The sequence below is a fragment of the Acanthopagrus latus genome, chromosome 20 (genome assembly GCF_904848185.1).
Source record: "Acanthopagrus latus isolate v.2019 chromosome 20, fAcaLat1.1, whole genome shotgun sequence".
Taxonomy (NCBI): Eukaryota; Metazoa; Chordata; class Actinopteri; order Spariformes; family Sparidae; genus Acanthopagrus; species Acanthopagrus latus.
In genome coordinates, this window is record NC_051058.1 from 3,968,047 (window position 1) to 3,981,331 (window position 13,285).

Consider the following 13,285-nt stretch of genomic DNA (forward strand, 5'->3'; position numbering starts at 1 on the left):
TGATAGCTGATATTCTGCAATCTCATAGCTGTGTGTGGCAGTGTGTTGTATGCTCTATTGTATCTGAAATGAATAAACCAGCAGCAAGTCTTTTATGTCCTATTGTCTTGTGTGCACACCGCTATAAGTGACGAAGTAGAACTGATAAACTGACACTCCAACCCTCAGCCGTTAATCCACCTTAGATTAACTTTACTGAATTTAAAGGTTGTCTCTTTAGTATAAACGTAGTTTAGAGCTAAATGCATTTTGATATACTAGTGTAAGGAATTAGTCAAATGGCAAGTAGTAAGCTGACCAGTGCTAGAATTTGAATGAACAGATAATAAATGGAATCAACAACAGTTAATTCAAGGTAGAAAACTGGCCGGTGATTTCTATTTGTTCATTCATAAACACAATAAATCTATCTGAAGGTTATCCTGAGGCAATGCAATGCAAATTCATAATCCATCCAAATACATTTTAGGGTATTTAGCAGACACTTTTGTCCAAAGCAACTTACAGTAATTCTTACACTGATGGCGGTGGCTGCCATACAAGGTGCCAACCAGCACATCAGGAGCAGTTTGGGGTTCAGTATCTTTCCCAAAGACACTTTGACATGCAGACCAGGGGAATCGAACCAGCATCCTCCCAATTACAAGATGGCTCTACCCCTGAGCCACAGCCGCCCCAGTTATACACAACAGTTTGCAAACGTGTGTATCTCTCAACACGAGATCACAACTCCCTTTCTTTGATACAATGAAACATTCTCCAGTGTTGTGTCGAAGTCTGATACCCAATCATTATTTATTCCATATCGGTTAGAATGAAGTTTTCTGCAATACCACCCATGGGTGCAGGTTTAGGTTGCTAGATGGCACACATATTAATAGGAAACCGTCTTAAGCACAACATCAGATAAAAAAAACATGTGACATAGATAAAGTATAAACTGTAATTTCACTACCTTGTTTTATTAGTTCTGCTTAAATATTTACAATATTACTCAACAAGTATAAATATGTTTTGGTAATTTCAAGCTTAACAACAAATTGAAAGTCAAACACGTTTTATTTATGTATTGTGAATGACCTCTCCGCAGCGCCTTAACAGCCCAGCAGTGGGCAGCAGCCCACACTTTGGGAATCACTGAAGTATTGTGTTGCCTTGCTTGTGTCTTTGATTTCTACACAAAGGCCACATATCAGACTAACTGCTAGTTTGTGATTAATTCAAGTTGCCGTTTTCTATAGTCTGTGGCTCAACAGGTAAATTAGGTATCCAACCAATCATTAGTGAAAGGGCCATTCTTAATTAGATATGACAGCATCAGACATGCATCTTAGATGAATTAGATGTATAGGCTTTGACGCAACACCATGACAGTTGACAGTTACATTGCATGTGAGCTGGTTCATGGTGCATGGGTTTTCAACCCACAACTTGTAAACAACAAACACAGTGACGTGGTCTATAGCTATTCTCCCATAGACCACTTCCAATTCTGGTAACACCTTGTCTGTATTTCTTTAAAGCAATCACAGTTCTCTGTGGTGTAAGAACCTTGTTTCGGGGGAAACACATGTTTGGAGGTGAGGCGTGGCATTAACATGAATTGATCCCTGCAAAACAAAACGTAAGAGCTGCTAGCTTGTTTAGACAGAGCTAACAGGTAGCTAGCAGAAGGGAGGAGAATGCGACTGAAATAGGCACCCAACAGAAGGGTGATGTATTTTTTTAAGGCTAACCTGGAAGTTAGCCTTGGTTTCCCTCAGCAATAAGCCTATGGGGGTTTTGAATTTCATCTTGGATTATTGTTGAAAATATTCTTTGTGGCACACACAAGCTTATGATACTGACACAAATTGATAATCTTCACAGATGAACACCACGTCTGTGAATTTTGAAGCATCAACAAAATCACTGCAAGTAAAAAGCTAATGACAGACTACATCACCGTCACACGACATCGCCACTAAAGGTGCAAATAAGCGGACTTATTTCCAGGTTTTAGGATTGCTGCGACATGCTGTATCAGGGATAATATTCAAGGCAGCCTTTCCCTGCTAATAGCATGCAAACACATGGCAGAATGTGTAATCAGTTGATCAGTACGGTGTTTATTCTGTCTGTCCAACACTGACTCACAGCAAGTCATCTAGACAGCTATTAGCCATTTTGCTATTACAAATGGTATGGAAGTGAATGATACAGATGATTCTTTGGGCCTAGTACCATCAGGTCAAACACATACACTCTGAGCTGTTAAGGTTCAGGTTCTCCACTGCAGGAAGTTATTGAAATGTATCATGAGGTGTATCCATTGTCACTGATTCTGCAGATTGGATCCCCCTCACTTGGAGGCCCTGGAACTATATTCATTCACTACGCTGATAGTAAGCACAAGCTCCAGGTACTTACAGAGGTTGCTGCCAGTCACAAGTAGCTAAGCAGCTGTATCATCACATCACAACAAGGTAGACTACAACAGACACAACTATCTTAAATCACAATCAAACCACTGCAACTGTGTCAGGAAAATGGTTCTTTTAAGGGCATGCACACCCACATGATGTGGACATGTTCCTGGATCATTATCGCAAATTGCGTTCCTTGATCAACATTGTGATCAGCGAATCACAGACCTCTGACATCATCAGTGGGCTGTTCCTATGCTTCTTTCAAAATTGTTTTGTGGTTCTTTAGACATAAGCACAGTTTTACACATTAGTACAATTGAGGAAAATCTCCAGTGAGAATAAAACACGTCCATAACTTCATGTCTTTAAGTTCTTAATATGTAATCATTAAAGTCTACCTAGAGCTGTAGCTATATGAGTTAGCAGCTTGCTAACCAGTTAGGCTGTGTTTACAGGTACGCTTGTTAATAATCTCTAATCTAGGGCCAACATGGCTGTGATGTTTTCTCTCATTTTACCTCATTAGACCTCCTCTGAGGACACAGACTGCAGTTAGTGTGGGAAAGGTGACAACATTATCATTATTATTGGTGTCAGGAAATCATTCCACCAGACTTCCACCTTCCACACGTCTGTCAGAAGTATATAAGACACAGCCAAATAGAGCAGGGAACATTTGAAACAGATCCAACATGTTTATATAAAAAAGATCATTGAGCCTTCCCCTAGAATCACCTGCTGACAAAACTTTTAAAAACTGTTTTAGTTTCAACATTGTGTGAAAGATATCCCACCCCCATAAAAATAATTTTATAATCTAGAGATGTAATCTATTGATGTTGAATGTAGAGAAAAGAGCTCAGTCGATATGGATGAAAATAACAGGAAACCCAAAGTTCAGGGTTGGTTCTAATGCCAGAGTCTCAGCATCATAATTATGCCTTTTTGTAGTAATTATTAATAATTACTAGCAATACCTGTGTGCTGACTAGTCGACTCTCTAGCATCTCCTGGGTGGGGTCCTCTGATTCCCAGGGGCCCCTGCCATTGTGGGCAGGAACAGTCCTGGCCTGGCCCCCATCATCATAGACTGTCCACTTGGTCAGCTTCTCCACTGTCTGGTGAGGCAGCAGGTTCTCAGCTCGCAGCCAGTCCTGAACCACACACACACACACACACACAACAACGACACATCAAGGACCTCAAAAGAATCATTGGATCGCACTGATTCAATTGAAACTCCAGAGCTGGTCCTGCAAGTTTTATTTCTCTAAGGCTTCATTCACATGATTTCTATTGAACCACCAAAAGTACACACATACCTGAGGGTCTCCACTCATCCGTGGGTTCCCAGCCCAGTGCACCTCCGGCTGGGGGATGCTGTATATACCACCCTCCCCCATCAGCTGGGCCACTTCCCTGTCTGCCTCCTCTTCATACAAGGACCGGACACCCGTCATCGCTGAACTTGCCTCCCCATTTGGAAAGGGCTGAGTCGTGGACCTGGGCAATCCAGCTGCGGTCTCTCTCTCTGGGTCTGGTCGGTTGGCTCGAGGCGCTCCACCACCCATTGTTCCCCCTGATAAGGACATCTTGGTCAAGTTGATCTGAGAGGGGTCCAGTTTCCTTCGTGCAGCCTGCAGCACACTGACTCCATCTTGATTTTCCAGGCCGGCTCTCCTGTTTCTATCCGCAGTGTTGGATGATACTTCTTGTGGGCCACTGGACGCCGGGCTCCTCTCTGCCACATCGCCACCTGAAGTTAACCCTCCTGGCAAGGGCTTCTTGATGGACTTCAAGAGGCTGAGATCCGGTTTGACAGGGAGCACCAGCCTAGCACCTGGTTTTGGAGGTTTGGGCTCCGATGTAATGACTTCCCCTGGCGACCCAGTGGTACTTAATGGAGTAGAAGGTCCAGGAGCGGCCTGGGGCAGCTCGACTGCCTTTGCCTTGCCCAGTTTGTTCATTCTGGGAAGTACTACAGCATATTTGGCCTCTACCTCTTTCTCACCAGCTAGGACGGCTTCCTCCCCTCCCTCCCCTGGTTTTCCCTGTAGGTTGGCTTTCTCTTTGTCCGCAGAGGAGCTCCTGTTTTTCTTATTCCCCAGGTTGCTTTTACTGGCAACCGTCATGGCCATTCTATGTTTGAAGATATTGCCCTTTGATTTTCTGGCACCTTGTTTCTGTTTTATCGCCCGAAGGGAGAGCCAGCGGGAGACCCCGATTGCTTTACTCCAGGCAGACAGCTTCTTTCTCAAGTTTAATCCCCGTGGGACGCTCTTCTGAATCCAACCGGACACTCGGCGGAGAGTCGTCATTCCCTTTCTGCGTGCTATCAAGCGTTCCTTGGGTTTGTTGGACCCCCCATCAAGGGCCTCACACTCTGGTGTTTCCTCCTCGGGCTTTACAAGCAATTTGTTTGCTTTTTGTTTGAGAGATACCATCTTGGCCTTCCCCAAGAGGAAGCTCTTTGGCTGCCCTTTGACAGTGCTTCCAGTGTCCTGTTCCTCCTCAGGCTCCAGAATGGCTTTAAGGTCTTTACCTTTGGCTTTGAGAAGCATCATTTTGTTTTGGCCTTTAATGGCTTTGGTCAATGTTGGTTCATCATCCTCTTCTCCTTCCTCAGCCTCAGGATCAACTGAAGCAGCTTCCACGAGAGCATCTTTCTCTTGGATATGTTTTGCTTTGCTTGCTAACTTGGTCTTGCCTTTCGCTGTCTCTGCCTTGTTGAGGGAAAGACCTTTCGGTGGTTGAGCCTCCCCTGTTGCAGAGCTGGGTTTCTCCTCTTTTGCTGCCTTCTTTTTGTTCTTTTTTTCTTCCTTGGCTTTTTGTTTGGCTTCCTTTTCTAACCTCTGCCTCTCCGCTTTGGCCCTCTGCTTCTCAGCCTTTTCCGCCTGCTTATCTGCCTTCGTTTTTTTAAACATCTTGGATTTGGACCCCTGTGATGGCTTTGAGGGACGCGGCGTCCGTCTGGGCCGTCTGCAGGCTTTATCCGCTCTTGGCTTTTCAGACTCGTCCTCCTGGGTTATCTCTCGGTCTTCGCCCCCATCACTGGTCGCTGCCTCAGATTCTTCACTTTCCTTCTTTTTTTCCTCTTCTTCCTCACTTGATGCGACCGATTCAACCTCAGAGTCACTTCTGGATTTGGCTTCCTCTGAAAGCTCTTTGTCCGACTCCTCGTTTGCTGTCTGCTCTGTATCTCTTCGGGTGTCTGAAGCCTCAGACTCCTCCTCACTGCTCTCTTCACTGCCCTGGGTCTCAGCTGGCTCTCTGTTACTTCTTTGCTCCTCCTCCTTCTCATCACTGCTGGTTCCCTGCCCCGTCACCTCCACCGAGCTTTCTGCATCGCTCTCTGATTCATCCTCCTCCTCTTCCTCACTCTCTGACATTTTGTCATTTCTCTTGTTCCCAGGCTTGATTCCCCCTTGTTTGGTTTGACGTGTTTTCGGTGAGGGTTTAAGTTTGGTGGTCTTGTTTGTGTCGCCTGTGATCTTGCTATCTTTATCACGCTGAAGTTGTGATCTCCCATTTGCAGTTGTCCCATTTCCCAATGTCCTCCCCCCTTGTTTCTGTGGTCCATCTTGTTCTGAGTCTCCGTTTTTACGTAGATTTTCTTTATTCCTTCTATTGCTTTTCACCACATCTGTCTTTCCGTCCTCCAGAGTTGGTGAATTCTCTGGAGTTTCTCGTTTTCCTTTATGCACTTTAGAAGGCGGGTGAGACGCTTTGGAACCATTGTGTCTCACGTTTTTCGGTAGATTTCCTTTTTTCGCTGCCTCTGCCCTCTGTCTTGTGGCATTTGTTCTACCTTGAGACTTGACCGGTGACATTGTGGTCAATACTTCAGTAATGGAATTACCTATAGAATGACAGAACCGTATAAATTATTTTTTTCTCTGTAATTTGAGATCATATTGACAAAGAAATTAATGGACATTCCGATTTTAGTAGAGAGCATATGGAAATATAAATTTATGAAAAACACACTATTATATACAAGTTAACCTCTCAATAAAATGAAAGAACGACTGTAAGTTGAGTAACACATCTTTCAAACTCAGTGAAACCAGGTCCTCAGCTCAGCCTGTCAGCATTTAGCCCAGGTTTCACACTTGAAGTCGCTGACCCTTGTTCGGAGGCTAAAGACACCGAGGTCAGACCTAGTTTAGCCTCGGCTGACCTCATTGTTTTGTTTGAAGGCTGCATTAGATCTCTATCAAGACAAACCCAGCTATACATCAATACAGTGAACATGGCAAAAGCACAAAAGAGGCAAAAATGCTTGCAAAGTTGCTTTGAACCTTTTTCATGCTGGATGAAACTGACTCTTTTGTTCGTTTTGTGGCAGCAAAAATCAGCAATTATCTGCAGGTTAAATCTAAACCGCAGTGAAAGGCTATCTTTAGATCCATCTAAATGTAACTGTATAGCCTGCACACCTTGGGGGTAGAGCAAATATATGGCTTACCAGGCTTCTCAGGTGAAACCCAGGCATGGCTGGGGGGCTGCAAAATGCTCCGACTTGTCCTCAAGAGCTGGTGTCACTGATACGAACAAGCACCATGCTGAAGAGGGGAGCTGAGGGGAAGTTACACACCAATATCCCACCCACTGACATAATACACAAAGGCACACAACCACATATGCAATAGACACAGCGAGGAAAGGTTTGTGTGCACTTTATTCACACACACACACGCACACAATGGCCCTTTTGACAAAGGTGAGCCGGCGTGCACCAACAGAGACACACACACACACACACACACACACACACACACACACACACACACACACACACACACAGTGGCACAGTTAAGTACCTTCTGAATAATACAGCTTTATCTGGCAGGTCATGCAGCTCTGCTGGCATTCATATGGCCAGCTGGTGAATGCTTGGGAGGAAAGGTGAGAGGAGCTGCCTGGATGGATCAACAATAGGTGCTGATGGAGGAGAGAGGCAGAGGCACAGAGGAGAGAAGAGGGTTCATTACCTGGCTTTTTCCTCTGGGAGAGGGAGATTCTGACAGTGAGTGCTGGAATGCTGGCCTCATTTATACATGGTCAATATCTCAGTGCAGGCCGTAAGCATTTAGACAGTGACAGTGCTTCAAGAAATATCATGAAACTTGAAAATGACTAAGTGTAAAAGCTTATATGATTTTTTTTTTTTTTTAATTTGTGATTGAAATCAAAAATCTAAAAATTAAGAAAGAGAAATATTTAAAAAATGTTTCTTTTTCATATTCCCACACAACACTTCACTTTTGGAAGCAAATACTGAAGAGTTTATGCTCAAGGAACGCCTCAGCATTTTTGGAAACATGGGGTCACCTTTTTTTCCCACAGTGAGAGATGAGACTGTTGCTATGAATCTTGTGTGCGAAGTCTAGAGTTGGAAGTCACGGCATGTTTAGCTCAGCTTAGTGTACAGACAGAGGCGGGTTCTGTCAACAACCTGAATATAAAATGGGGACAAGAAATTCTATAACACATTAAACTCAATACAAAGCGCCCAGGTATTCAGGCACCATTTTCTAGCTCATTTAACATCTTCAGGTTGCATATGATAATGTCTCATCGTGCAGGGTCATCCTCTAACAGAGCTGCTGCTGTTAGCTTACTAAGCCTCAGCCAGGTCCTCAGGGAGCTCAGGTTGCTGCAAAGCCACCTTGGCTCAAGGCAATTAGTGGACAAAGCAACTGCTTCCATAATGGATGACCAAAACTCTTGGCTGTGCATGTATGACAACTGATCCCTCTTTTATCCACTTCACCAGAGATGGCCCTGCTGCTGCGGCTCATGAACACCAAGATTATAGCTTGACTGTCAGAAGAAAAAACAGAGGCTGAGACGTTTTGGAATAAAATCAGACAAGCCAAAATGATGGGTTGGGAATTGAAATGTTATGCCTTTTTTTCCCCAGACTTCAGTGGCACATAGACTCTGAAACAACATTCATATTCTGTCAAAGATTTCTGTGTAGTAGAGAAGCCATGAATGATGTGGTAAATGTGAGACGTCAGTGTGCTGAGAAAATGAAAACAGACACATTCATTCTTGGGAAAAAACAAAACAATTATTGACAAGAAAACTGTAGTGTGACGTTACAAATCAAAAAAAAATTAGGGTTCTTAATCAGTTCACTACAAAAATATATTCTAGGAACACTAAAATACCCAGCATTCTGAGACACAGTACCAAAATATTTCCTTGTACGATCTAAATAGCAGCCAACCCCGTTACAACAGGCCCACAGGTACAGACTGAGTCACATACATACTGTATATATTAAAAACATTTCACTACAATAGCTTACAATTACATTCCTAAATTACAATATTCTTTGCTGGCATAAAAAAAAAAAAAGTTTTACATAAAAATAATTAAAAACCAAACCCCATAGAAAGCTGTTCCCCCAAAAAAAGTACAGCATGGTGAGCTCCACAGTAGTGGGCGAGTACCTATGGCCGGTTATAAAATTACAGCGTGGACGGGAGGGGGCAGGGCTGTGTTAACGGTATACAGTTTGTCATGCTATTACTAATTTAGTGAATGTAGACTGAACAATAAAATAAAATAAAAAAAAAACAAAAAACAAGTTAACATCAATGTGGTTCAACATGCGTACACCTTTTTTTTCCCCTCTGGGGCATCATTGATGACAGTTTCCCTCGACAGTCTGAATAAAACAGAAGCTCATTTATGCCAAAAAAGAAAAACACCTATTGTATGATTATGAAATAGCAACTTTTTGGGGTCAAATTATGGGATAGTCAGAAACTTGAAAACAAATCCCTTTGAAATGTGTAAAATTTGAAAGACCTGTAATAGCCATTATAATACTCATTAATACAATGGTAAGTCTATGGTTAATTGAACTGTATTCAGAAGTTATTTCAGCATTGAAAAAACAATTAAATGCTTTACAAACCATTTATTAAGCAAATGTGCAGGTTTATTAACATCAGCTGCAACTTGACAATGAACAATTGCTCAATAAATGGTTTAAAAAGCAATTTATTGTTTGGTCACAGTGACACAGTTATTAATTTGAGCCTAATTAAGTATAAATTTAGAATTTTTTAAAAGCTGTTATAAAATGCTACTGACTTGAGTAGAAACTAAAAGTTAAAAGCATAAGCTACTAAAGCAAAATTATGAGAAAGTCCACTTAGTAGTATTTGATTCACTAATTAGGTTTTTTTTTAAATAATCCTTCCTAATTGTTCATTCCTCTTTTTCTTTTCCTTTTGTGGCATAAATGTAAAAAATGTTTTAAACAAATCTGAGTTTTCTTCAAATAAAAGAATTAGGCACGAATCACGTCAAATTGAAGCTACAAAATATTTCCATCAACATTATTCAAATCATCACCCACATCCCATGTCCATGTGTGGAGACGAAGGCCAGTGAGATTGCACAGCAGAGAGCATGGTGATTGGACGAACCGTTTCCACTTTAAAAGGCTGGTGGTGCTAAAGGCTTTCAGAATGAAGTGGGTGTGGTTGCTACTTAAGTCAAACAGCTTTAACAGGTGGAGTCTGTGGTAGATTTGAGATGCTGTTTTGATGCTGGCGTTGAATGAGTCATTGATCACATGTAAGGAATTGGCTTCATGTAGCTTTGGGTTAAATGGTTGTGTCCAGCTTGAATGATTTGTGTACAGCGTGTGGTCTTTAGGCACAGGTGGTGTCTCTTCACCCTCCTTCAACCTCTGTCTGCACCGTTTAGTGAGCCTTCCAACAGCCTCGTGGTGCTATGATCCCTACTGCCAGGAGCCCTTTGGTGTCTCTCTGCGAGGGGCCGTTTGGGAAGAGAGTGGGGAGGTCAGTCACTGAGGCGAGGGGTCAGGGGTCAGTAGTGGTTGTGTCAGCCGAGCAGGAGGCGAGTGCTGCTACAGGACTGCAGTACGCTTCATTCACGTCAACATGCCAGTTCACTCTGCGGACACACAACAGAATAGCACTGATCGATCATCACAAAGTTGAATACAAAAACTGTGTATGGCACGTTAGTTTTTAGAACCAAAGGTAAAAATGTGACTGTGTAGTTAAGACTCACCTCAACTGTCCCGAGATGTCTCTCAAGCTACAGCACTCTTCACATTATTCTCCAAGAACGACCTGTTGCAGATAAACAATAGCCTTCAACAACATGACTACTTACAGCCTTACACTGGCTGGCTTGTTTCAATGATTGTTTGAAGTTTGGACAAAATGAAATTATTTTGTGAACTTTGTGCTAGGTTAACTATGTTAATATTCAAGTCCTGCATTTACGTCAAGACATCATAAAAATTCTCCTGTTCATAGGGACTTCCCTGACATCACTTGCATCTCAACGAAACCCTCAGGCTGAACAACCAGTAGCTGATACTTACGTCTGATCTCCTTCTAGTGACTTTTGGATCTCCTGAAGTACTTCTGCAAGAAAACAAAACATGACTGTAACTAAAATGGTTCTCAACACAATACTCTACACTTCATTTGAACCTGTGGCTGCGCTTGCATCACATTAAAACATAGCTTGCTGCGATCAAAGGGAAGTCATACAGATCATGCAGGGAGATGTTTTGTAAACACTGCAGGTTCCCAAACTGCTGATGTAGGCGAGTCGGAGGATGATGGGGGAAGGAAGCTGACATACCACTTAGGAGAGGCAGCACATGGTGCTAATACAGCTGAAGCCAAACTTTCAGGATTACATATGATACGCTTGCTCTGTAGTTATAATACATTCTCTCCTGTCTCTTTCTCTTAAGTACTCACTCTCGTCATTCAGCAAAGCATGCTCCATAACACGTCTAGCTGCACTTTCTGGAACACACAGGCAGCAGGCAGAAGACAATTCAGTAGTCAGCCACAAACAAGGTATGTGTGTGTGTGTGTGTGTGTGTGTGTGTGTGTGTGTGTGTGTGTGTGTGTGTGTGTGTGTGTGTGTGTGTGTGTGTGTGTGTGTGTGTGTGTGTGTGTGTGTGTGTGTGTGTGTGTGTGTGTGTGTGTAAAAACAGACAGAAAGCACAAGCACAAAGTTAACAACATCAAGGAGAAGACTACATCTGGACATGTAGTGTCTCTCAGCCAATGGCACATGCATGTTTACATATGATGCTGGTATTTAGACTCAAGAGGGTCTCTGAATAGTTTACCTGCATCCTCACTGTCTTGCCTGGCATTTCTAGAGGGACAGAGAAGCCAAATGAGTACTGAAAGAAATCGTGCAAATCAAGAGGGATATATAGAAGCTCAGAGTTAACATACCTAAGAGCGGATGAAGCTCCGTCAGGCCTGTGTTGGTTGGAGGAGCCTGAACGAAGAGGAACTTCCACCAGACAGCGAGGCTCCACCAGGTAGCGGGCGGACAGAGAGAAGCGTTCAAACTCGGATGGAGAGATCAGGTAGAAGCCTGAAGGAAGACAACAGCACCCAGTGGGTGTCATTTTTGGAGCTCTAAAGAAGCTGTAGTTTTTTTGGAGAAAGCATATTTACCTTTTATGTAGATGTCAAAGTAAAAACATAAACCTTCCCTTTTTAGAAGAACAACTATAAAATCCATTCTTATTTCTTTAAAGAAAAATTCCAGCTAGCGGACAATTCAGGTCTAGTATCACTAAGACTGTGGTCGCAGTATGTGCTGGCCGAGAGCTGCAGTGGTATGTGCAAAGCTTGTGGGAACGGGGGAACAGGGTTATTTGTCCCTCTACCAGCCATCTCAGCTATCCATCACAGTTCATCACAAATGGTGTATTGAACTGTAACAGATATCCAACAGTCTCTAGACAAACTAATACTTGTCTCCAACTGCTGACACAAGTCTGATGACAAACACTTTAACTGATAGTCAGGAAATGCATCTTAGTATCTCATTTCATTAAGGTGGCTCATTCAACCAATTGTACTTCTGCGTGCATATACAAATAACATAAGGAGTATGCAAGCATATCCAAATCAAGAAAGAACAGGTGGCAAATTGAAAATGAGCCAAATATGGAATAAGGAAACAGCTCGCAGGCTGCTGGCTCCTACAGCAGTGTTGTTTAAATATCATTACTTTGTATGATGTCTAGGTAATAGCCTGGTGGTGTGTACCAGTACATATGGGAAACATACTCCATAGCTGCAAGTTTGCCACAGTCAACCACCGGGCCTGTGTGGATTTTCTTCTCAAGCTTTGTGATGATAAACTTGACTTTTAGCTGTAAAGGCTGAGGACATTTTTTTAAAGTCAACAAATTCCATGAGGTCCTCAGACTTAAGACTTGCTTTTAGGGTTTAGGTCAGAATTATGTTCAGATTAAAATAAATGCTAAGCTTAGGTTGTAGCTGCAATAGTCTGACCTGATGTTCCTCACAAGTACAGCAAAAGTGTGTGTGCAGGAATGTCCTTACCCTGGCCATGCTTGGTAAAGACACAGGAAGCGATGCCACTGACATCCTCTCTGCGGATGCAGGGGTACTGGACCTGCATCTTGACTGCCGGCAGTGACACAACGTGGAGGTCGCCCTGATTGGTCAGAACCACCAGGCCACTCTCACCGTAGTCCTCCGACCGACTGCTGCCGAACCAGGCCACACCTACCCTCCTCACTCTGGAGCCATCTGTGGCCGTCAGCTTCAGCTTCATCTTAGCGCTGACCTTTGGCAGGGTGAATACCTGAACACACACAAACATGGTCAGCTCCACAACTTCTTCAGGTAGGTGAGCACTACTTAATGCTGTTTTAAGTTTGGTAGTAAAACATTGTTAGAAATTGTTAATTTAACATCTTCTAAAGTAAGTTACAGGTGCTTGTCACAGCTCCATCGTCACAGGACTGGAGTTGCTCACAGAATAGCAGATTAATTAAATGCTACAGAGGAACTCTGTTTCTTGTA

The 13,285-nt window shown here is 43.0% G+C and overlaps 2 protein-coding genes across 2 annotated transcripts in view; both read right to left on the minus strand.

Moving 5' to 3' along the window:
• myo15b (myosin XVB) overlaps window positions 1–5,812 on the minus strand; it is a 42,445-nt gene extending 36,633 nt beyond the window's left edge. The window contains exons 1-2 of the mRNA XM_037082583.1: window positions 3,731–5,812; window positions 3,386–3,562 (exon numbers count right to left, since the gene is read on the minus strand). Of these exons, the coding sequence (XP_036938478.1) occupies window positions 3,386–3,562; window positions 3,731–5,797 (2,244 nt within the window). The 5' untranslated portion in view covers window positions 5,798–5,812. The remainder of the gene's footprint in view (window positions 1–3,385; window positions 3,563–3,730) is intronic.
• Window positions 5,813–7,787: 1,975 nt separating this feature from the next.
• llgl2 (LLGL scribble cell polarity complex component 2) overlaps window positions 7,788–13,285 on the minus strand; it is a 33,030-nt gene continuing 27,532 nt past the window's right edge. Inside the window, exons 21-27 of the mRNA XM_037082578.1 lie at window positions 12,800–13,064; window positions 11,672–11,816; window positions 11,560–11,588; window positions 11,180–11,227; window positions 10,792–10,834; window positions 10,473–10,534; window positions 7,788–10,352 (exon numbers count right to left, since the gene is read on the minus strand). Of these exons, the coding sequence (XP_036938473.1) occupies window positions 10,495–10,534; window positions 10,792–10,834; window positions 11,180–11,227; window positions 11,560–11,588; window positions 11,672–11,816; window positions 12,800–13,064 (570 nt within the window). The 3' untranslated portion in view covers window positions 7,788–10,352; window positions 10,473–10,494. The remainder of the gene's footprint in view (window positions 10,353–10,472; window positions 10,535–10,791; window positions 10,835–11,179; window positions 11,228–11,559; window positions 11,589–11,671; window positions 11,817–12,799; window positions 13,065–13,285) is intronic.